Consider the following 22,805-nt stretch of genomic DNA (forward strand, 5'->3'; position numbering starts at 1 on the left):
GCAAGCTGGTTTGATGGTCACCACCACTATTCTGATGTAACTTTTAGTGGTCATGTTTCTTTTCAATGATTTTTTATTTATTTAAAAAAAAGAGAAAAAACTCTCTTACATATTTGAAGTTTCAAATTTCAACTCTAGATTTGTAAAATATGGATACACAATATCATACAACAAATAGTGTAAGACTCGGATGTACACTACCACAACGGATAAGAAGAGAAAGACACTCTACCAATTAAATTATCTATATTATATATATATATATATATTCGCTTCTTTTGAACAAATATTAAATCAAACTATTCAAAAAGAAGCCAAACCAGAAAAAGGAGAAATCTAGAATGCAAAAAGTCTCTTGTGAGTACAGATAATTTAGCTAAAAAATGTTTAAGATGCAACCAAAACTAGTACTATATATGTTGAGAACAAAGCTAAGGGGTGATGAGGTTCATCATATCATACACAAGTTTCTAAATGGTCCAATCTTGAACTTAGCAACTTTTAATTTTTTATTTTAATCCTTTTGAGATTTGACTAATCAAATAATAGATAAAACCCAGTTGGCTATCTGAAGGAATTTGGTAGATAATTTAATACTTTGACAAGTACCACTATTTTCATAGTGACTGGAATCTTTAAGAAAAGCAAAGTTATTATATATTAGTTTATGAAAGTAGGAGGCCCTTTTGACCAAGAATTGAGAGAGGCAATAATAAATTATTATACAGAAAAACAAGAGAATAAATGGAATGGAAGCTGCCCATGATGATATGTCTGAGGAAAACAACAATTCAGAAACACAGATCAGAAAAATTCAACTTCCATTTCTGAGTGATCTATGCATCCCCATGTCTTTTTGTTTTTTTTATTTTTTTACTTTGCTTCACTTTCACTGAAATTTATGTGCCTTCCCATTTTAATATGGTATTATGGATTATTATTTGTTAGCCATCCAAATATTTGGTATGAAGAAAATTAAAATTTATGTTAGCAGTGAAACAAAACTGATCTAACAAGCCTAGGGTTAGGGTTAGGGTTTTCTTTATGATAATGACTTCTAAAAGGGTTAATAATTTTTTTTAATTTTTATAATAATATTTTTTTGGAGCCCTAAGGATGAGTTTTGGATGCATTGTGAAAAAAGAAAAGATTTTAAGTTAAACATTTATTTTGTAACTAATTTTAGAAGAAAGAAAATGAAATATTTCATATATAAAGCAAAGTATTTTTAAAAATTTTCAAACTAATTTTGATTTTTTAAAATTTAGAAAAAGAAATATTTTTAATGGGTTTAAAATACTCTTTAAAATTAATTTAAAAAATAAATAAATAGAAAACACTTATAATCCTTTACTTTTAGAATCACTAGTTTAGGAGTGACGTGGCAGGACTAAAATCATTTCTATTTTAAAATAGATATGTTTTCCCTAACAACTTCTAGAAATTCGAAGACATTTAATTCTTTTTCTCTCTAATTTTTTTTTATAATCTTTCTCTAAACTTTTTGTCTGTCTTTTTTATACGCTTATTTCTTCTAAAAATTTTTTCTCTCTCTAAAATTTTTGTTTCTGTCTAACTTTTTTTTTCTCTCTATAATATATTAATCATCCAAAATCACCTAAAATCACTGGAAAATTTGTGTAACTAGACATGAAATTAATTATACAAAATTATTAAATCTCTTTTTCTAAAATTACATGATGTCATTCTAAAATCATTTTGAAAGATGTACTCATAAATATACTTACTTGTTACTGTTTTTTTCACCCTTTTCTTCTCTTTTTCTCACTCTCAGTGAGTTCATTTGGTTGACAGACTCCATTGGTGGAGCTGTCAGGTTTGGCCATGTTTGGTTGCTCAGTAAAATTTGTACAATATATTGCTCAAGATGATGACCAGTACTGGAAAATTCTTGCAGATTTTCAGAAACATTTTGGTTCTTTCCTAACTTTCTTTTTTCTTCTGACAATGTCTTTCTCTTTTTTCTTTTATTAAATTTATTTGACTTTTCAGTCTAATAAAATATTTAGCATAAGAACCAATAAACAGAAGATCCCAATGTATATGAAATACATGTACATATTTCTATCCTAAACCTCTAAACGTATGAAGTAAATTAACTTATTGTACATATTACCTCTAATTAATATTCAAACCCAAACATGAAAAATAAAACTAAGTAATATAGGGACCAATATTGATTCCACGGCCGGAGTTGTCAACTTGTGCAGTACAACAACTACTCGTCAAGATTCGAATTCTCACTCAAACAAAGTTAATATTAAATTCTACTCTTGATTTTACAAAGTTGAGTTGTTGTCTGGTATAGGTCTTCGTAGTAAGTTAGATCAACATCCCATTGAGAGGAACATACAAACCTTAAGGAACAAGAGGTTGAGAAACTAAGAGAAAATTTTCCGTTTTCTTTATCTATTTCCTCCTCTATGAGTAGCACAAAAGAAGTATTATTAACCCTTTGATTTTTTTCTCTTCGAGATAAAATTTTAAGGAAAATATTTGGCTCCCTATTAGTAAGGATCAATTTTGTCCTTATTTAACCATTAAGATAGAGAAATACAAAAACATAGATTTCTTGAAAGAAAAAAATGCAGGGTTGTCAATTTTTGGTAGAAGCGATCCACAAAATTTGATCCTCAAAGTATTTTTCAAATTTAATGCCTACTGGTAATTGGTAAGTAGCTAGGTACCCTCCTACTAATTACTACTGTTAGAAAAATTAACAACGGAGAGAAATAAATATATATAAGAAAAGAGATCAACAAAATATAATTAGTGAGATTATTTTCACCAAGTTTAAGTCAATACAATACTACTTATTCCTCATTTTATACCAACAAAAACAATTCACGTGTTGGGTGTCGTGAATCAAAAAGTAATATGATAGCTATGACACGAAGATCGAGCATGTATTAAAAAATGTATTAGTTCCTGATCACTTGAACTTATTTAAACAACAAAAGCAAGGATTAATATATATGCTTTATCATCATAACATACCCATTGAAATAATACATGTACAAATTGTAGAGAGAGAGAAGAAGGTGATATTATGATTATGTGAGGGTTTTAATGGTGAAGTAAAGGGGAGAAGAATGTATGGGGCAAAATTGATGGAGGAATGGCTATGTAACCCTTCTGAAAGCTCTGCAGTTTCTTCTGAGACTTGTGCTGCCTGAAATGGCAACCAAAGAGAGAAGATGATAAGATCCATCCTGCAAAAAAAAGTAGTGAAAATGAAGGGAAAAAAAACTGTTTGTTTTATGTGTAATGTACAGAGAAGAAAAGAACTATCAGAAGTCATGTCAATATAAGTGTGTCTGTGTTCCAAATCCCACAGAAACTGGGGGATAAGATTTGGTGTAAACCTCCCATGGCTCCATATTATTCCCTCTCTCTCTTATCAGGCTGATATTTTATTAATACCGATTAGAATCAAGATAGTGTAAATTCAAACTTCCAACATTTTTATCAAGAGTATATGCCTTGATAAGTTGAGTAATTAGGTTGGCACGAATTTGAAAAATTTACAATTATAAAACGTGTAATTATATATAAAATGTGGTTTAACTTCAAAATATTAAGTTTAATATTAGGTGATATAGATCATAGCTAGAGATGTTTGGATTAGGGTTTGGGAAAAGTTTGAGGGAGAGAGTGTAATTTGTGTTCATACATATATATTATATGGGGAGTCAGGAACTTTACTTTCTTGGATCTAGCCAGGATATCTACACTCGTCCCAAGATTTGGATTCGGGAGACATCAATAGTTTTGGTATTAAACTCATTACAAGGTTTGAACTTGAGAACTTTAAGTCAATATGACCAAGAGACCTCAAACTCATTTGGAGATAATTTGTGTTTATACGGGAAGAAGTAATTAACTTTAATTTTAAATCTTGTATATATGTTTAATAAATATCTGATGTTTGTTTTGTAAAAAAATTAATATGTAGTTTGGTATTTTGAAAGGTCAAGCGATCGAAGGCTGATCAATTTAATGTATATTTTTTAATTCAACAACAAGTGAGTGTGAATTCTTATCTTAATCTTTTGATTGAGAATATATATCTTAATCAATGGACTTATATTCTTCAAGTTGCTATTAAACGCGAATGGGGGAGAATATTAGATTATTTACCTGGGTAGTTTAACCTTTTGACTTTTAGGTGCGTAGGCCGGTATTAGTTTGTGGTTGGTTAAAAATTATTTGGCATGTAGTTAATTTAGAAGTTAAACTCAAGCTACCAATTGTATTTGCATTTTCAACTTCAAATTATATACAAACTTATTGTGTAAATCAAATTGTTTTCATTTGGATTTTATTTGTTTTAAAATAATATTGAATAACGATTATTATTTGATATTTTTATTTTAGTAGTAATCTAATACAGCATGACTCGATATCCAAATTTATGCAGCATTTATCTAATCATTTTATACTTTTAATAGTCCATATTTTGGATTGTCATGTCACTATTTTCTTCCTTTTTTTTTACAAAAATTTGGAGATATGTGCGATTAAACCTCCAACCTAAAAGGAAGAAGTATATGTTAATTACCACTGGATTATACTCATGTGAACATTATGTCACTAAAATTAATATCAAATCTACATAATTTTTTTTAGTACAACAAGTGAGAATTTACATAATTTATTTTAAGTTTTTAAGTTTAGTTATTGTTTTCCTAATTATATTCTCCCGCTTTCTTGACGATTTATCCAAAAAGCAATGAAATAATTATTTTAATAAATACCTTTTTTATAAGATATAAAAGTGAAAAGATGAAAAGGAAAGAAGAAAAAAAATTAGTAAATAACTTTTAAATATTTAAACTTTTTAAACTAATAGATCTTATGTTAAGTTTAGAATTCAATATTTGAAGTATAAGATAACTCATTAATATCAATTATATTTGAGTTTTTTTTATAATATAACAAATTAGACGAAAGTTTTAACCTTCGACTGAGTAAATATTAATTACGGTTATTATATGAGGTTGAGAAACTATATTCGAATTCTGTATTATATATTTCATAACTACAAAAGTCATAAAGTTTGGACATTATTATATTTTTAAAAAGAAAAAGGTAATGATAAATTGATAATGCACCGTGCTCTTGATGATCGCGGTTTTGTAGCCTTCAACGTGGCAAAATGCTAAATTTCTCTCAAATAAAAGTACAAAATTTCATTTAAAATGACACGTGTAAACTTGAAAATTGTCACTAAATAATGGAAATAAGTGTATGGTGTGCATGTGCTGGTACTATTATTAGAAAATATATGAAAATCATTCGTGCCAATTTTGTTAGAAATTTGTACTAATTTTTTTGTTTGTTAGAAATTTATAGTATAACGAAATTGATGTGTTTTTGTTCAACAAAATCATAATTAGATCAGTCATTCGAATAATGTATCCAAATCAAGGAGAAATTATTTTGATTGTTCGATAAATATATTAAGAGATTATCTCTTAAACAATATGATTCCTTATTAAGAAATATCATAAAACTCAAATAATTAATTAAACTATAAATATAATAATTACAAGAATTTATTTATCGAATTTGAAAATTTCCAACGTCTATTGATAGATTTTTTTTTTTCAATCTCTTCTCTAGTATTTTTTTTTAATTCAAACCATCACTTTTTATGACATGGTTGAAATCAAATAATTGAACGGGAATATGACATTTAGAGGTGGTTTGATAATGATTTCGCTTTTAGTTTTCAATTTTAAAAAATTATGCTTGTATTTTATACAATCTCATTTATTAGGTTTAACCATGATAGTAGCTTATTTGTGGGTTAAAAGTTAATGGAGAGGGAATGAGTTTAAACCCCATCATCGCCACCTACATCTATAACGTATTTCCCGACACAAAATATTATAGGACAAAAAATTAAAAAAGAAACAAACAAAAACATAATAACTATCAAACAAGGTTTTTAAATATTTGTTTTACCTCTACTTCATCTAAGATTCCAACTTAGTTGGAACTAAATTAAAACCTTGCTTATTAATTCCATGATCCTACCTATCTTTATTAAAAGATATTATAACATGTTGTAGATACAACTATACCCACCTTCATGGATATTAGAGGTAATGTAATATTCTTAAAAAAATATATGATAAGTTGTATCATCATTTTGTTATTCAATTCCAATGACATTATTGAATAGAGATCTGGTGACAAAAGCATAAACTTGAAGTTTATGATGAGGAGTTCAAAAAACAAAAAATAAAAAATAAAACTTTATGATGTACATATATAGTAATAATTTATTTATTTTGTTGGTAGATTATTTGGGTTCACATGTGTGACAAAAAATGATGATAAAAAGTAATTTAAAGGACTCGACTACGTGACAGTAGGTGGTGGATATGAATTGGAGGCACGGGCGCTTCGTGCACCCACGCCCCCGCTTTGGTTGGCTCCATTCCACCGCTGGCTCCCATTACCCAAATGACGGAACTGCCCCTCGATCTGCCACGACGTCGTTTGCTACGCTTTATTCCCTGACGCTTTGGATACGGTTTCTTGAATGGGGGTATGCTTATACGCTCGCTTTTATCATCGAGAGAAATAAAAGAGTTACGCCTTTTTGACCGTATGTTTTCGAAATTGCCCTATCTATGACGAGAAATTACAACAATGCCACGCTCTATGTAGTCATATACTGAAAAAAGGAAAAGCTTGGATAAGTGGTGGAAATTAAATATTTCATTTATTTTTGAAGTAAAATATTCATTGTTCATCTCTCGAGAAAAATAAAATAAAATAATTCAATTGTTTATGTTTCCGTAAACTTTTGGTCAATTTAGATGGAAACTATATTTCAAGAAACATTACATTATGTAGATCATTTTATATCTTTATTGATTTAATAGTGTATTTTCTCTTATCAATTTAGTTCTTATTAAATTTAGATGTTATTTTGTAGAACAAGTTCATTTATGTTAATTTAATATTTTCATAAAATATTTAATAGTATTAATTATAATATTAACTTGAATTTGTTTTTCTATAGAAAAGTATATAATTGATGACATTTTTATTGGGTTATATTTTTATATGATAAAAAATTAAAAATTAAAATTAATAAAAAAATATAGAAAACAAATGAAGAACAAAAATACAGTAATATAGGATGCCTTCTATATAAGAATCTTGAAACAATAATACATAATAAAAAAATATCTTGGATGATTGAGCGTCCAAGAGTGCTCGAACGTCTTGAAATCTCAAGTATAAAACAAATGTACAATTCTGACTTGTTCCATGTCCACTTTAAATTCCCACCAAACCAAACAGTACTCGAATAAGATCTATTATAAGTTTTGGATGATCCGTTTTCAGAACAAAAAAAAATCTTAAATTATAAGAATGAAATAAACATTACTTTGAACAAAAACAACACATTCATTGGAATGGCAAAAGCGTGATAATGGCCCAAAATCGAGGCATTAATAGTGCACCTTAAAATCAAAACCATATTTATTGTAAACTATAAACAAAAGTAGCACTTTTTTAAAAAAATAAGATGATAATTTGTTTTTGTACTAAAAAGCCCACACAAAGTTTCTCTATATAAAAAACAACCCAACAAGCCAACTAAAACCTCTCTCTCTCTCTCTCTTTCTTTCTGTCTCTTTTTCTCAATTTCCCTCTTTGTCCCCACCATCCTCAAACTTCTCTTCATCAGAATTGGATTTCAATTTCTTCCATGGCAGCCATAGCCTGCAGAGATGAATCCGACTACGACAGCAGCTGCTCGTCCATAACAGTCCCGGACTCGAGCCGGAGCTGGATGAGCAACCTGAGCTTCGGGAGCCGGCGGCGCAGCAGCTGCGCGTCAGCGGCGGAGGGTGCGGGGGGGTGGTCCCCGTCTCCGCAGAAGCCCCACAAGGCGAACTCGGCGGCGTGGGAGGCCATGCGGTGGCTCCGGGGAGCGAAGGGGCGCGTGGGGCTGGAGCACTTCCGGCTGCTCCGGCGCGTGGGTAGCGGAGACATAGGGAATGTTTACCTGTGCCAGATAAGGAACCCCATGGTGGGGCTGCCGCAGTGCTTCTACGCCATGAAAGTGGTTGACAGAGAAGCGCTTGCCATACGGAACAAGCTCCGCCGTGCCGACATGGAGAAGCACATTCTCGCCGGCCTTGATCACCCGTTTCTCCCCACTCTTTATGCCGACTTTGAGGCTTCTCATTACTCTTGTTTGGTTATGGAGTTCTGCCCCGGCGGAGATTTGTACGCCGCCCGTCAGCGCCTCCCCGCCAAACGCTTCAACATTTCCTCCGCTAAGTAAGCTTCTTCTAATGCCCCCCCTACCATTTTAAACTTATTCTCCAACTCTCGTAAATTCAAGAATTTCACAATGAGATTCTCTCGATCTTTTCAATATTTAAAATGTTCCTTTTTATCATTGAAATATTATGTAGAAAATACATTGACTCTTGGTGGAGATCCTTATCAATTGACTATGTTAAATATTTGACAATTATGATGAAGAGAAATAAAATTAAAAAGAAAAGTTGTTAAATATTCCTGGACGGTAAGGAGAAATCGACTACTTTTTTCGGTTTATATTTATTTTATTTTGGTCTATAAATTTAAAGACATCTGCTTTAGTTTTAAAATTCAAAAAATAATGATCTTAAATTAAATAGATATTTTTAAATAAATGAAAAAAGTTTAAAATTTTAAAAATTGAAATAAATATTTCGAAAATAATAATATTGAGGTGTTTATACCATAACTTTTGCAGAAATAGAGAGAAAATAAAATAAATAGCGGTCAATTTTAATTATTAAAAGATAGTGCCACTTAAATATTATCCTCTCTGCCTTTTTGAGGGGAGGAATTGTAATAAATGTATAACAAATTATGAACTAAGATTATTGATCTTGTTAAAATGAAAGGAAGTAATAAGAAAAAAAAAAGGAAGGGTAATAACGGAAAATGGGGTGTGTGATTTGTTTACAGGTTTTACGCGGCGGAGATAATTTTAGCGCTGGAGTATCTGCACATGATGGGAATTGTTTACAGAGATTTGAAGCCCGAAAACGTGCTGGTCAGAGACGACGGCCACATAATGCTGTCGGATTTCGACCTCTGCCTCAAATGCGACGTCGTTCCCAGGCTCATCCGGAGCAGGACCACCACCGAAACATCCCTCCAACGCCACGTCATCTCCACCTCACCAACCTCCTGCGCCGCCGCCCCAATCCAGCCTGTCCTCTCCTGTTTCTCCGCCGCCCGCCGCAGAAAGCCCACCACCGTCACCACCATCACCGAGCACGCCGACGCCGACGACGACGGCGGAAGCCCTGAAGACTTGGTCGCGGAGCCGATCACCGCCCGGTCGAAATCCTTCGTCGGAACCCACGAGTACCTGGCGCCGGAGGTGATCTCCGGCCAGGGCCACGGCAGCGCCGTCGACTGGTGGACTCTGGGGATTTTCCTGTACGAAATGCTGTACGGAAAAACCCCATTCAAAGGGGAAAACAACGAGAAAACGCTAATCAACATTCTGAAGCAGCCATTGGCGTTTCCGAGAATTGGGTTCAGCAGCAGCAAAGAGTATGAAGAAATGGCCAAAGTTGAGGATCTAATCGCCAAGCTTTTGGTGAAGAATCCCAAAAAGAGAATCGGAAGCATAAAGGGGTCGGTTGAAATCAAGAGACACGAATTTTTCAAAGGCCTTAATTTTGCTCTAATCAGATCCGTAAGGCCACCCCAAATCCCCAATTCTGATTTCCACCACGCAAAATACCCTTCTAATTACTTCCCAAAATTGACCAAAAAACAAAGGGACCAACCCTACCAAATCCCCCCTCATCACCATTTTGATTATTTCTAAATTCCTCCTCCTAAAATCCCATTGTAAATACATCAAAACAATCAAGAAACTGAAAAAAAGAGTGATTTTGGTTTTATTATATTTCTTACTAATGAGAGTGATTATTAATTACTAATTTTAACGATTAGTCATGAAAAGGGTATATCAAATCCGAATTTCAAAGGAGAAGTTGGACCGGGATGGTTTAAAAATTAGTTAAAGACATTGTCTTTCGTTTATTATTATTATTATTATTATTATTATTATTATTATTATTATTATTTTGAGAAAAAAGTTTTGTGTGTTATTTGTTTAGGTTGTCTTGTGTACTTGTTTCTCCACTTACAATGTACATTTTTATATAAATATGCAAAAGGGGATGTAAAAAGAAGCAACTTCATAATTGCTTCAATGTGATTCTCATGATGATAACTATTGTAAACTCATGTGATGTGAATAATTACACTATTCTCAATCATGGAAATATATATATAAATATTGATATACATACATATATATATTGTTATTTATTTATCTTTTTCTGACTTTCTTCCAAAAGAATGTCTGTTTTTTTTTTCTTTTCTTTTCTGGTCATAGCCTCTCTCTTACATACATTATGACAGTTGGGAGAGAAGGAAAAAGAAAATACCAAGAACAAAAGAGAGGGGGAAATGAAAGGTTTTTGTTATCTTTTTAATGTATATTTTTAAAACAATATATGTACATCGATAAAAATAAGTGTGTTTTTATTGAATATATATAGCATATTAAAGGTAAATAAATTTTGCAACACAATTCAATTGGTTGGTTAAGAATTCAAATTTTCACCCATTATTGATTTAGCTAAAATAAATGAGTTAAATCAGTCTTTTTTTTTTTTTTAAATAAATTTATCCCAATAGATCATCATCAAGGGGAGAATCTATAGATTGAAGGGGAAAAAAAGCAACTTTATCTCTCTCTGATTTTTTTTTTGTTTTTTGGGAGAATTTATATTCCTTTTTTCTTTACTATGGTATGTATGAGCATTATCAAGGTATTCACATGTCCTTGTCACCGAACAAAAAAAAAAAAAATGCAAAAGAAAACACAAAAATCCATCATGTTTCCATGCTACTTTTTCTTCTTCTTCATATCTTCTTTTATTCTCTTTCTTTCTTAAAAAAAAATTACATTAATATAATACAATAGCATCACTTGATTTAGACAACTATGTAATTCGATTTGGTCCAATTTAGTTAAAAAGAAAAAAAGTAGATAAAAGCTAGTCTTCCTTCCCTATGATTTTCTTTTGTTTCACTCATTACCACTAAGAAAAGAAAAGAAATTTATGACATGCTCCCGTTAAAAGCTCCTTCTTTTCAAAATTTTGTTTTTTAATATATATTACATCACAAAATATAAGAAGATTCAAATCTACAGCCACTCAAAAGTGGTATGTAGATACTAGTTTCAAAATAATATATTATTGTCATTTTCCTAACTAAATTTATTTCCCGTATATTCAACGATATAAAAGAGTCATGTTGTGCTAATTTTTTATTAAAAATTTTATTTATTTTCTTGTTGGAGAGAGATATCTTAAAAAAAAAATTTTTGGTATAATTGTGGATCTCAAGATGTTCAAAATTAGGGTTAAGAAGCACTCATTATTCCAATATAAATACACAAATTGTGCTTACCATCTTTTTCAAGAGAAATGATTATTAGTGGTTTGATAGAAAATCATTTGAGATTGACATGAAAAAAACTAGTAAATTAATTGGAAATATACTCCATCTTAATCATCCTATTATTCTTTTTAAATATTAAATTACTCCATGATATGGGGATTATTTAATTATATTTGAAAAATATAGGTAGGTTGATGATTTAATTGAATAATACAGTAGTTCTTTAAATCTACTTTTTTGAAAAGACGATTTCATGAGGTCAAGATAGAAATAATTTAGTATTCACTTTATTTCCTTTTCAATTGAAATGTTCTACCCTTTGTTCTCAAAAAAAAAAAAAAAAGGAAAAGAAAAAGAAATGTTCTACCTAAAAAAATCATATAATTCTAGACAATATTTTGGAATTAGGAGAAAATAGATTTTATCTAAATCATTGATCAATTTAAAGTTTTGGACTTGATAAATTTGATCTTTCATAAATAATTTGATAGACCTTTTATAAAATATAATAGTGTAAATAACCCGAACACTACTTTGAGAATTTTTTTTATATCAAACCTCTAAAATCCTGTTCAAAGAAGTAATAGTGAATTTTTTTTAATCTCTTTTTTGGTGAGAATATTACAACACAAAATATGATGACGAGAATTTGAATCTACGACTTGTTATCAGGGGTAGAGATGTCTTATACGGATAAAAAATTAGTCCTCTAAACAAACGGTTATTCCAAGATTTTTTTTTCTATTCACTGATAAAATTATATTATAAATATGATGGTGAAAATTCGAACTTATGACCTGTCCGACAAATCCAGTAAACTACGTTCAATTAAGAGAGCAAACGAGATATCGATTTATGTCTAATACAGTGAATTATACGTCGAGAATAGTTATCCGAACATATTTAGAGAGAGAGTCAACGGGTAGAGAGAGAGAGAGAGAGAGAGAGAGAGAGAGAGAGATCCAATCTGTGTCTGCCTCAGCAAGCACGCGAGGCCCCTTCTTCCTCTTCATCCCCACCAACTTTGCTTTTTTCCCTTTTCTCTCTCTGTGCAAATTTCTATGGATGCCAAAAGAGGCAGAGAAACATCACAAACTTTCACCCAAAACAGCAAAAAGAAACACCAAAAATCATCATTTTGTTCATCAGAAATTAATTCTCTACCAACAAAAGAAATATGGTGATCCAGTGGCCCCATTTTATCATATTTCATCACTAATCATTATTCCTATATATATCAATTATATTATTTTAGACCTTAAACAATATTCATTCAAAACAGCCCCCCCTTTTAACTTTTCTCTCCCTCTTTAATTCCTTACTCCTTCCTATGATTTATATTCTCAGCTTATGATCTTAAAACTTTGCTACTTTTTTTTTCTTTTTATATCTATCTATATATATATATATATATATATATATATAAACTAGGCCGCTAATATCTTGATGCATGTGTTGGGATTCGGGAAAAAATCATGGCTTCTCTTTCGGGAATAAACAAAAAATTATAATTTAGAAACATGAGAAATTTATCCTTTGAGGATAAGTTTACAAGGGTCTACATCCGAATTTTGTTTTTTTTTATTTAATTTTGAAAACAAAAAATATTGTTTTCAATGTTTTTACCTTTTGAATTTAAAACTTAAAAAATATAGAATTGTATTAAAAAAATATAAAAACTTTGATAAATATATTTTTTCATATTATAAACTCACTTTTTAAAATTAAAACATTTAAAACATAATATATTATAGATTATATAACATTGTAAAATAATAATTATACAAAATTTATAACAAAAATGTTTATAAATTAGTTGATATTATTTTAGATTAAATTAAATATTTAGTGGGTAATTACTAGTAGTTTACAAATATATTTTTAAATACACGTTTAACAATTTTTTAACTTAAAATTCAATTTTCAAATCGGCTACCAAACACATATTTGAAAAGACTAAAAATAAATAATACAACTTTTGTTTTCATGGAATCTATTTCTGTTTTCTAATCACGGTCCTAGAGAACTCATTATTTAATTAATCAAGTGGAGTGATGAATGAATTTTTACAATAATGACATATTTTAAGTTGCTTTTCCATTCGTTAATTACCAATACAGTACTAAACACAAAGCAAAAAGCCAAAATTTTTAAAATTTTCTTCCAAAATTGGATTCTGAGATTTTAACACACGTGTCTTGTAGTGTCACTCTATATATCTCAATGCACAGACCACTTTTGAGCCCTAAATTGGAGAAGCTGCTTTCATATTTTTGGCTGTTTCTCAAAACCCTATTTTCACTATTGCACCAAAAGGCCCACATTTTTGTTTTTATTATGAATGCAAAAATATGCTGTTGGGTGCAATTTGATATTTCCTTGCTCAAACAAGAGAAATGCTTTTTATTATTTTAAAATTTTCCCTTCTCAAATAATATCAATATGTTACCCTCTTTGATTTTTCTATGTATAATTTCAAAACCTAATAATAATAGACGAGAAAAATTGTGAAAATGATTGATCCAAAACTTGTACCTCTTTTGACGTATCAACTTTTCTTTTCTCTTCCTTAATATTCCTTTTTTTTCAATTGGATCGTGTTGTAAAGATTTATATCAAACGTTATCGATGAGTTTTAACGTCTCTTTCCTTATTCTATGATAGATAAAAGATAAGTTTCAAATCCAAAAATAAAAAATTTGAAAGAAAAAAAATCAGAAAGGGATAAAATGAAAAAATAAAAATAAGAAATTAAGTGTTAACTTTTTGTTTATAAAATCAAGATATATGGACAAATAATGATTTGGAAGAGATAATCTCAATATATTGTGAGGATAATATAAGATTGAGAATTTTGAGTATTACATTAATCAATGGTTCATTATTGTTAGGTTAATTATTTAAAGTAAGATATATAGTTCACTCATTAATAAAATAACCTACAAATTAAAATTTTCCCAAAAAAAAAAAAGTTTTGGATGGTAAAACACCAACAATATCTTTACCTCTTTATCCTTCATCTAATAATTCGAACTCTCTAAAATTTCATTTCTTTTAAGAAGTATGAATTAATAAGAGAAGGTCTATAAGTTTATTCAAGAATTAAAAAATAAACAAAATTTGAGAAATAAATGCATAATAACATAAGATGAAAACAAAAAAGTGAATTGTTGATAGTGGGTATGAAATCGAGGAGATGAGAACAATGATTATTTTAGAAGAGAAATTTCTTTAGATTATGAAGATAATAGGGTGGAAATTAAAAAAAAAATGCCCCTATAAGTGGAAATCCCAATAAATATATATATATATATATATATATATATATATATATAACAATGATGGTGATTAAATGATCCTATCATAATGTTATGAAGATTTTGTATTATGATAACTCCATACATTTAAAATCATGGAATTTTTTTTTTTCCATTTCCAAAAGGGACAAAGAAAGAGAGGAGGCTCCCCTCTATGTAGCGGTAGCCTAAGCTTGCAGTAAATTACTATCTGGTCCACATTGAACCAAAAGTGATATTATTTCCTTTTCCTTTTGATATATCTCATGGTAAATAATTAACGTTCACAAAAAAATTATTATTATTATTATCATGATGAAATTAGTGTTAAATTTTTATCTATATATCAATATTTTTATTGAAATTTCTGTACGTTCAAGTGTTCAACATCGACATAAGAGCTGAATCGACATTTTTATAGAAAATATAAAAAATATTAACTAAATAGCACTGATTCACTTATATAAGAATAATATTAATAATTAGAATTTTTAACTTATTTATAGATGTGTTTATTCGTTAATTTAAATATATTTAAGGAATTTTTATTATTATAATTTTTTAGAAATATGATATTTTCATAAAATTGAGTAGAGTTGGATAAAACTTCATTTTTTTAATTATTTTCATCTTGTTGTTTCTTTGCTTTGGCATTTTTTGTTTTTTGTTTTTGTTTTTTATTTTATTTTGGTTCTTAAAATCTTATATATTTTCCTTTAATGTTTCGTTCTAGAGTTTGTCTCCAATTTTAAGTTTTTGCTTTCATTTTTCTTCTTGAGGTTATCTCCAAAATAATCATATAATTTTTTATATAGTTCTGATCGTTTTTGTTTCTTATTCTATTTTGAGGTTTCTATAATTTTTATTTAAGGGCGTCTACAGTCGGTGTATTTTTTTATTTTTTATTTTGATAATTAATTTTTCATTCTTTTCCACCATAATTTAAACAAATCCTTGAAAAGAAAATTGAATCTGATTTTAATTTGAATTACATGTTACGTACGTAAAATTTTAAACTATCTACTATGTTTAATGATATATATTTATTTTATTTTATGTTATTTCGTAATTGATTGGTATATAATAATATATAAAGATAAAGTTTTTAAAATATAGATATTTTCAAAATGATCCTATTCCCTTGGGTTTGAATCCATTTTTCCATTTTAAGGGAGATGATTGAGAAATTTATCTCTTTTATAAAGGAGGATTCAAAGGGGCTTTCAAGTTTGGTGGTTTCAAGAGTTTAGACCAATGTTTCAAAAATCCAAACTTTTTTTTTTCTCAATTTTCTGTGGGTTTAAAGGGAGCAAAATGCTCTTGTTTGGCCACATGGTCATAGTGAGAGAGAGAGAGAGAGAGGGGTTATTTATTAAAAAAATTGTTTAAGAAAATTGCAACACCAATTGGGTAAATTTTCTTTCTATAAGTTTACAAAAAAATGATTTAGGTGATTATGACATGCCATTATTTTCAGCCTAATAAAACATACAAAGGGGAGAATTATTATCTATTAAGATTTTTTTTTTTAGAATATGCACACTATATTCTTTTTTGACCTCTAATTAATTAAATATTATAAAAGAGTGATTATATATTCTCAAGAAGAAATTTGTTTATAATAACTATTAATCTTTCAAAATCTATGTAAGTTTTGGGTCATTAACTAGTTTTGCCAAATTTACAAGTCTTTTTTCCTTTAAAAAATTCTTACAAATCTTAGACTATATATATATATTTTTGACCTCTAAATAATTAAATATTACAAAATAGTGATTATAGACGTCAAAAAGAGATGTATTTATATAACTATTAAGGTTTCAAGATGGATTTGACTTTCTTAATTAGTTTTGCGTATGTTCCATAAATCTTTGACAATATATCATTTTCTTATCTCTAAATAATTAAATAATACAAATAAAAAGAGCAATTACAGAGGTGAAAATAGATATTTCCACCAAACCAAAAAAAAAAAAATTTAAATCTAAAATTAGTATCAAGTGAAAACTGAACAAAAAACATGGGAGAATCATATTTTCTTACCATCAAACTCAAGATAGATTACTCTCCATTTTCCCTCTTCATTAACAATTCTTAGATTTCTTCATTCAAAAAACAAAAGAAAAAAGAACAACTCTGAACTTTTTTAAAAAATAAATCATATTTATTTTCTTAAAAAGTAAAATTAATCTAATTAAAATAGCACTATCAAAATTAAGATTTAAAACCATTAAAAGCTGAGAAAATAAAAACTCATTGTTGTGCCAAACTGCCAATGTGCCACCCACCTAGATTTGTCAAAAAGACACTCTTTTTTTATCTCAAAAAAAAAAAAAAAGACACTCTTTTTAAAGCATCTTGAGAAGCCCATAGGTACCCAAATAAGAACAGAACAACCAGGAATCCCAGCCATTCAAATCGACACGTGTTGCAATCGTATTCAATGTTCCAGGTTCATAGAATCAAAACTCAAAAAGCACCCATGGTTTTTAGGACAAGCTCTCATGTCTTCCACCACTGTATTGCAATCTCCTAGGTTTTTTTTTCTTTTGAAAAATAGCAATTATAATATTAAAATATACTTTTTACCCCTCTATTTAGACTTCTTTACCCTCTAATCACATTCAAACATAGTCTTCTTAAATTTTTTTTTTTGAAAAACTGTATTCTTTAAAGGTCTAGATACATTTTAATTCATTTATAGCCAATGTACTTCAAAAATATTTAGTTTGACATTTGTATTTTTTGTTTTTCTTATTTCAATATTTATATTTTAAAAAAACTCATTTTTATCCGTATATTTTAAAAAATGACTATTTTTATTACTTCTTTTATCTACTCTTTTTTTAAAAAATCATAGCCATGATATTTAGTCAATAAAGTTTCAGAGTATAAGTCATAAATTTGTATTAAGTAATATTGATTATGTATAACATTTTGCAAATAAGAGTTATCAAAATAAACGTTTTGAAAGCTCATGGATTAAAATGAACAAAAAAAAAAAAATAATAATAAAAGTAAGAAATCAAAAGAATATTTAAACTCCTTTTAACACAGAAAGTGTATTTAGTACTAAAATTTGACATAAAATCGTTTATCACATGAAAGATCTTATCATTGTCCTTATAATACAAAAACGGAATGATAATGAAAAGTTATATGTAAGGATGAAAATATTAGGAGAGTTTAAAATACTTAAATACTTTATTACTAGTTATTTAATTCATGGATTCTTGGATCACGAAAATTAAAAAGAAAAAGCAATACAGGATGTTATGTTGGCGGGTTTCTTAATACGTACGGACAAGCTACATTTTCAACGGTTACGAGTCGTTTTGTGTCACTTGAAATTACCTCAATACCCTTCCTTCAATTTAATATCCATTTTGAAAATTTAGGTTACAAGGGGAGACCGTGAGTGAGATTCTCACACCTAACCTAACAAATCAAATCAATTGCTTGATTTTCAATTCATACACAAATTTTACTTGGTTTGATTTTGAGAAGATTTGAATTTCTTTATTATTATTTTTTTTAGTACATGAAGTTTATAATTGATTTCTTATGAATAAATAATCAAATAATATCATTGACATGTTACAAAATGTTGGATAAATGAAATTAACAACAAAACTTTTTTTTAAGTACATGAAGTTTAGAACTGATTTATTATGAACAAATAATTAAATAATATGACTGACGTGTTATACAAATGTTGAATAAATGAAATTAACAACAAAGAGTTGTTGTTTTTTTAGTACAATATGTGAAGGTGGAGATCGGACTCACAGACTCTTGATTTGAGATATATGTCAATTAACGTTGAGTTAGACTCATTTTGACAACAACAAAAACTTGTTAAATTTAAACATAAAATTAAAAGCTCAGACATATATCAAAATCTTTTGAAATATGAACCTAACTTAGAGAGATGAAACTTGTAATTTAATATAGCTATTTTTTTTATTAAACATAAATGGATAGATCTAACCTTCCATCCACTAATTATTAATAAATTTTTTTGAGCAAAGACAAAATTATATCATTAATTTAAATGGTAAAAAGGAAAAGAAAAAAGTTTCTCACCAACCAATAACTCACTAGAGAAAAATAAAATAAGGGGTATAAGTGGAATTTGGTTATAAATCAAGGACATTTTTGGGAGGAAGGCCCAGAGAATCAACCAACTGCAACAGAAACCAGAGGATAGGAGAAGAAAACAAGAGACTGAGACGCTGGAATTCAGGGAAAACCATCAAACTCTCTACCACTAATGACACCATCTGAGCTTCAAGCTCTCAACATCACTTCATTTCTTTCACTTATCATAAATGTCTATAAATACTCAGCCCCATTTCAATCTCACTTCAACCAAATCTTCCCCAATCATCCACTTTTATTCAACACAGCTGATCTCTGCGTTTTTTTTTTGATTCCCTGTTCTTGCAACAATGGCGAAGAATGTGGCTCAGTCTCTTTTCGAGAGCAAAAATCTGGCTCCCCATGACCCTAAAGTGGCAATGGCCAAGCGCTGTGCTAAAGGTATGCTTTTGATTTTTTTGATTTTTTCTCTTTCTGATGGGAAAAAAAGTAATGGATATGTAAAGGTGTTTGGTTACTCTGCTTTGATGACACCACAATGTAATGTATTTGATGAGTTGGGTCGTTGAAAATAGTGACTGTTTGATCATAATAATGGGTTAAGATTTGGTTTTTGATAACGCCCTTTAGCTGTTCGATGAAATTCCTTAAAGAGGGTGTTGTTCTCTTTAGTTTCAAGAACGGGTTGAAAGTAAAAGAGTTACTCCTTCTTTTTAATGTTTGGGGACCATGTTCAACTTCTCCCACTCCAACTTCCCCCACCAACTCTGCTTTTTTTGTTAATGATTTATCTAAAAGTTAAAGAGATGGGATGTGATCCATGCGCATGTTGATTGGATTTGTGCTGTATGTTTGACTGATTTGATTGTTTTGATCGATTGGCTGGTGGACCACGATCCACTTCAGGTTTAGTGCCATGAAAATAAGTGAATTCTGATGTTCTGTTTCTAATAATTCTCTTCCCAAACTTAGCTTTTTTCATAAGTATCTGAGCTAATGGGTTAAGTTTCTTCTTTTTTGACGGACAGAGGGTGTGATAGCAGGAGCAAAAGCAGCTGCCATTGCAAGTATTGCCACTGCCATTCCCACTGTAAGTTCCCACAGTTTCATAAAGCACACAGATCCTTATCTATCTTTTTTGGAGAATAATTAGTGCCATTCATCACCTTCTATTTTATTTGGAAAATATGACCAAAGTAACAGAAGAACTAAATGTAGATGACCTTACGGGCACAACTAAATCTTTAATTGATGTGGGTGGATGGTCTTATTGCTGGAGTGATGTAGACAATTTATAATTCATTTTTGATTAAAATGTTTCTTTAGCGCCCTGCTAAGGGTGCACGTGGGATTGGCAATGGCGATGCATTGCAAAAGTGTTCGGGAAGGGGGTTGAGGCACCACAAGTTTGTGGCCCTTTCACCCATTCCCTACCCAAATGATGAATGGGTATAGATTATTAACGATCCCCCTAATGTTCAAGTTGGGACAAAAGGCAGAGCTAAGAAGGAAGGAGAGAACAATTGTCCCTACTTCATTTTAGATTAAAAAGAATTAGTCTTTTTTCTTATTTTCTCCCCTCTACTAAATTTTCAGAACTATATAAACATGTAAAAGTTAGAAGGTAAAATTTTGTCCCTCCCAAAAAACATTTCTGGTTCTACCCTTGGGGTTGAGGTGCCACGAGCTTGTAATCCTTTTGCCCCTCATAGATGGTGTAGAGCTAGCTGTTGCTACCACATCCTTCAGCCCCGTTCGGGCCTAGATCGTGTCAAAATATTGTAGATAATACTAGAGTTATGTTACAGCAAACTAAATTCATAACTAGAATTGTGTTTGATTTTGCAGTTGGCTAGTGTGAGGATGCTACCATGGGCAAAAGCTCATCTGAACCACACTGCTCAAGCTCTAATAATCTCCACAGGTTAACCTTTTTTCTGTTGCAGCCAAATAATCATTTGGTTTCATTTGCTTTTCTTTACTAAAGGAAAAAGGCTTGATTTCAATGGCAGTGGCTGGAGCAGCATACTTCATAGTGGCTGACAAGACTGTGCTGGCAACAGCAAGAAGAAACTCCTTCAAGCAAAAACCCAACACTGAAACATATGAATTCAATTGAATCATGTCAACTCAACCTTAGATTTTGAGGGATGGCATTGAAAAGGCTAGCCTCATCTGGTTTTGAGGGCGGGCATTGAAGAAGCTACCCTGATCTAGGCCATAGGCCCATATCAACATTGCTCGCTGTTGCTCTTTTTAATTATCACTTGAATTTTGTGTACTAAGAAAATCTATGTAAAATCCATTTACTATTTGAATAAATAAAAATGGGTTTTCAGATATTTATCTTGTGAAATTAGACAAGATTTGTTTGTTTCATATACTTAAAAGCCATAAGATCAACACAATTTTTGTTTGCAAAAAGTGTTAAGATAACTGCCCAATCCAATATTTTCCTTTTTGTTGTTTCTTTGGACAGTATGGGTGTCTGCAAAGAGAGGAAAAAAGGTGCATTTTCACAGGATAATGTTTTAGATTCTTTCTTTCTACTAGGGTTTTTTTAGTATGGGGCCGGGAGATTTGAAATCAAAATTTGTTTGGTGAGATAAAAGGTCTCAATTACCTACTAAATTTTACTATTATTTTATTTTAGATTAATTATCATAACTAAGTTAAACTAGTATCTTTTTTTTAAATGTCGTGGATAATCGAGGTTTATAATATTATATCACTTCAATCTAAATCTAGCTATTATATAATATAATTATATAAATAGATATGATTAGTTCTCCCATGATAAAAGTGGAGACAAGATATAACATATGAGACCTCAAACTCTATATATAATCCAATCAACCATTTTTTCCTTGATCGAATAAACCAATATATGATACTATATAATTTGATCTTTAAATATTAAATAAATAGTACTATTATTTAATATTAACTGTCAAACCATGTATTCAAAGTTTTATTTATTAAGAAGATTGTGAAGGGATCCCAAATCTTCAACGATGAATAATCTACGTCAATTAATCAACTTTGTTAGTTAAAAGAATGTCTCTACAATATCATGTGTTGATTCAATCTCTTAATACCCTAGTTAGCTAGAAGATTGATATTTATCAGTTAAGGGACGATCACATACAACATCATGTATTGATTCAATTCCTAGATATCCAACATCGTTTAACGACAGCGTGTTTCAAAATTCTCGAAGACAATTGTCCCCCTTTTAAGAACAGTCACAAATGAAGAATAAAGAGGGAAAGTGAAGAAAAAAGAAGAGATAATTTTCTAAGGTTTTCCACATATACAACATTGACAATTCATGGCTTAAAAGAACAAATTGTTTATTAGGATTCTTCCTTATCTCATACTTGGTCAAGAATTCAAGTATATGTTGGTGCCATGTCAGCAAATAAAAAGTGATTTGAAATGTATTTTGTTTGCATGACAAGTCAGAAATTAGGAATATTCACATCCATGCATGGATGTGAACAATTAGAAACTGAATTAAATATTTGAATTTGCTGATCTAACCATATTAGAAAAGTTTTTTTTTTTAATACTATCAACAATGTATCATTGATAGAGACTAATGTTAACCAAAGAGTTTGATCTATCTTAATAATCATTAGTTAATGTGCATTCTCAACTTTTTAATATGTCGACATGGATAATATTCTTTTGAATTATTGCATGCCGAAAAAAGAAGAATCCTCAAAATTAGATTGAAATGGATGCACACATTATTTAAAGGAATTTATTCCCACCAGCCAATAAATCAAAAGAAAATATATATACTTTGGCTACATACATTTTATATATTCCTTATAAATATATTATAAAGTTTTACATGTC

At 29.8% G+C, this 22,805-nt stretch overlaps 2 protein-coding genes across 2 annotated transcripts; both read left to right on the plus strand.

Annotated features, from left to right (window-relative positions):
* The first annotated feature begins 7,600 nt into the window (after positions 1–7,600).
* On the plus strand, positions 7,601–9,968 carry PID2 (AGC (cAMP-dependent, cGMP-dependent and protein kinase C) kinase family protein). The gene is made up of 2 exons (XM_088127039.1): positions 7,601–8,334; positions 9,016–9,968. Exons 1-2 carry the CDS (start codon positions 7,757–7,759, stop codon positions 9,890–9,892), a joined length of 1,455 nt encoding a protein of 484 aa, XP_087983165.1. The 5' UTR covers positions 7,601–7,756; the 3' UTR covers positions 9,893–9,968.
* A 9,054-nt stretch (positions 9,969–19,022) lies between these two features.
* Positions 19,023–21,283, plus strand: LOC111013010 (early nodulin-93). Its single transcript, XM_022287330.2, has 4 exons — positions 19,023–19,382; positions 19,970–20,031; positions 20,790–20,865; positions 20,954–21,283. The coding sequence occupies exons 1-4, from the start codon at positions 19,292–19,294 to the stop codon at positions 21,058–21,060; spliced, it is 336 nt and encodes a 111-aa protein (XP_022143022.1). The 5' UTR covers positions 19,023–19,291; the 3' UTR covers positions 21,061–21,283.
* Positions 21,284–22,805: the final 1,522 nt, after the last annotated feature.

Source organism: Momordica charantia (assembly GCF_013281855.1).
Source record: "Momordica charantia cultivar OHB3-1 chromosome 8 unlocalized genomic scaffold, Mcharantia_2.0 BLBB01000008.1, whole genome shotgun sequence".
NCBI lineage: Eukaryota > Viridiplantae > Streptophyta > Magnoliopsida > Cucurbitales > Cucurbitaceae > Momordica > Momordica charantia.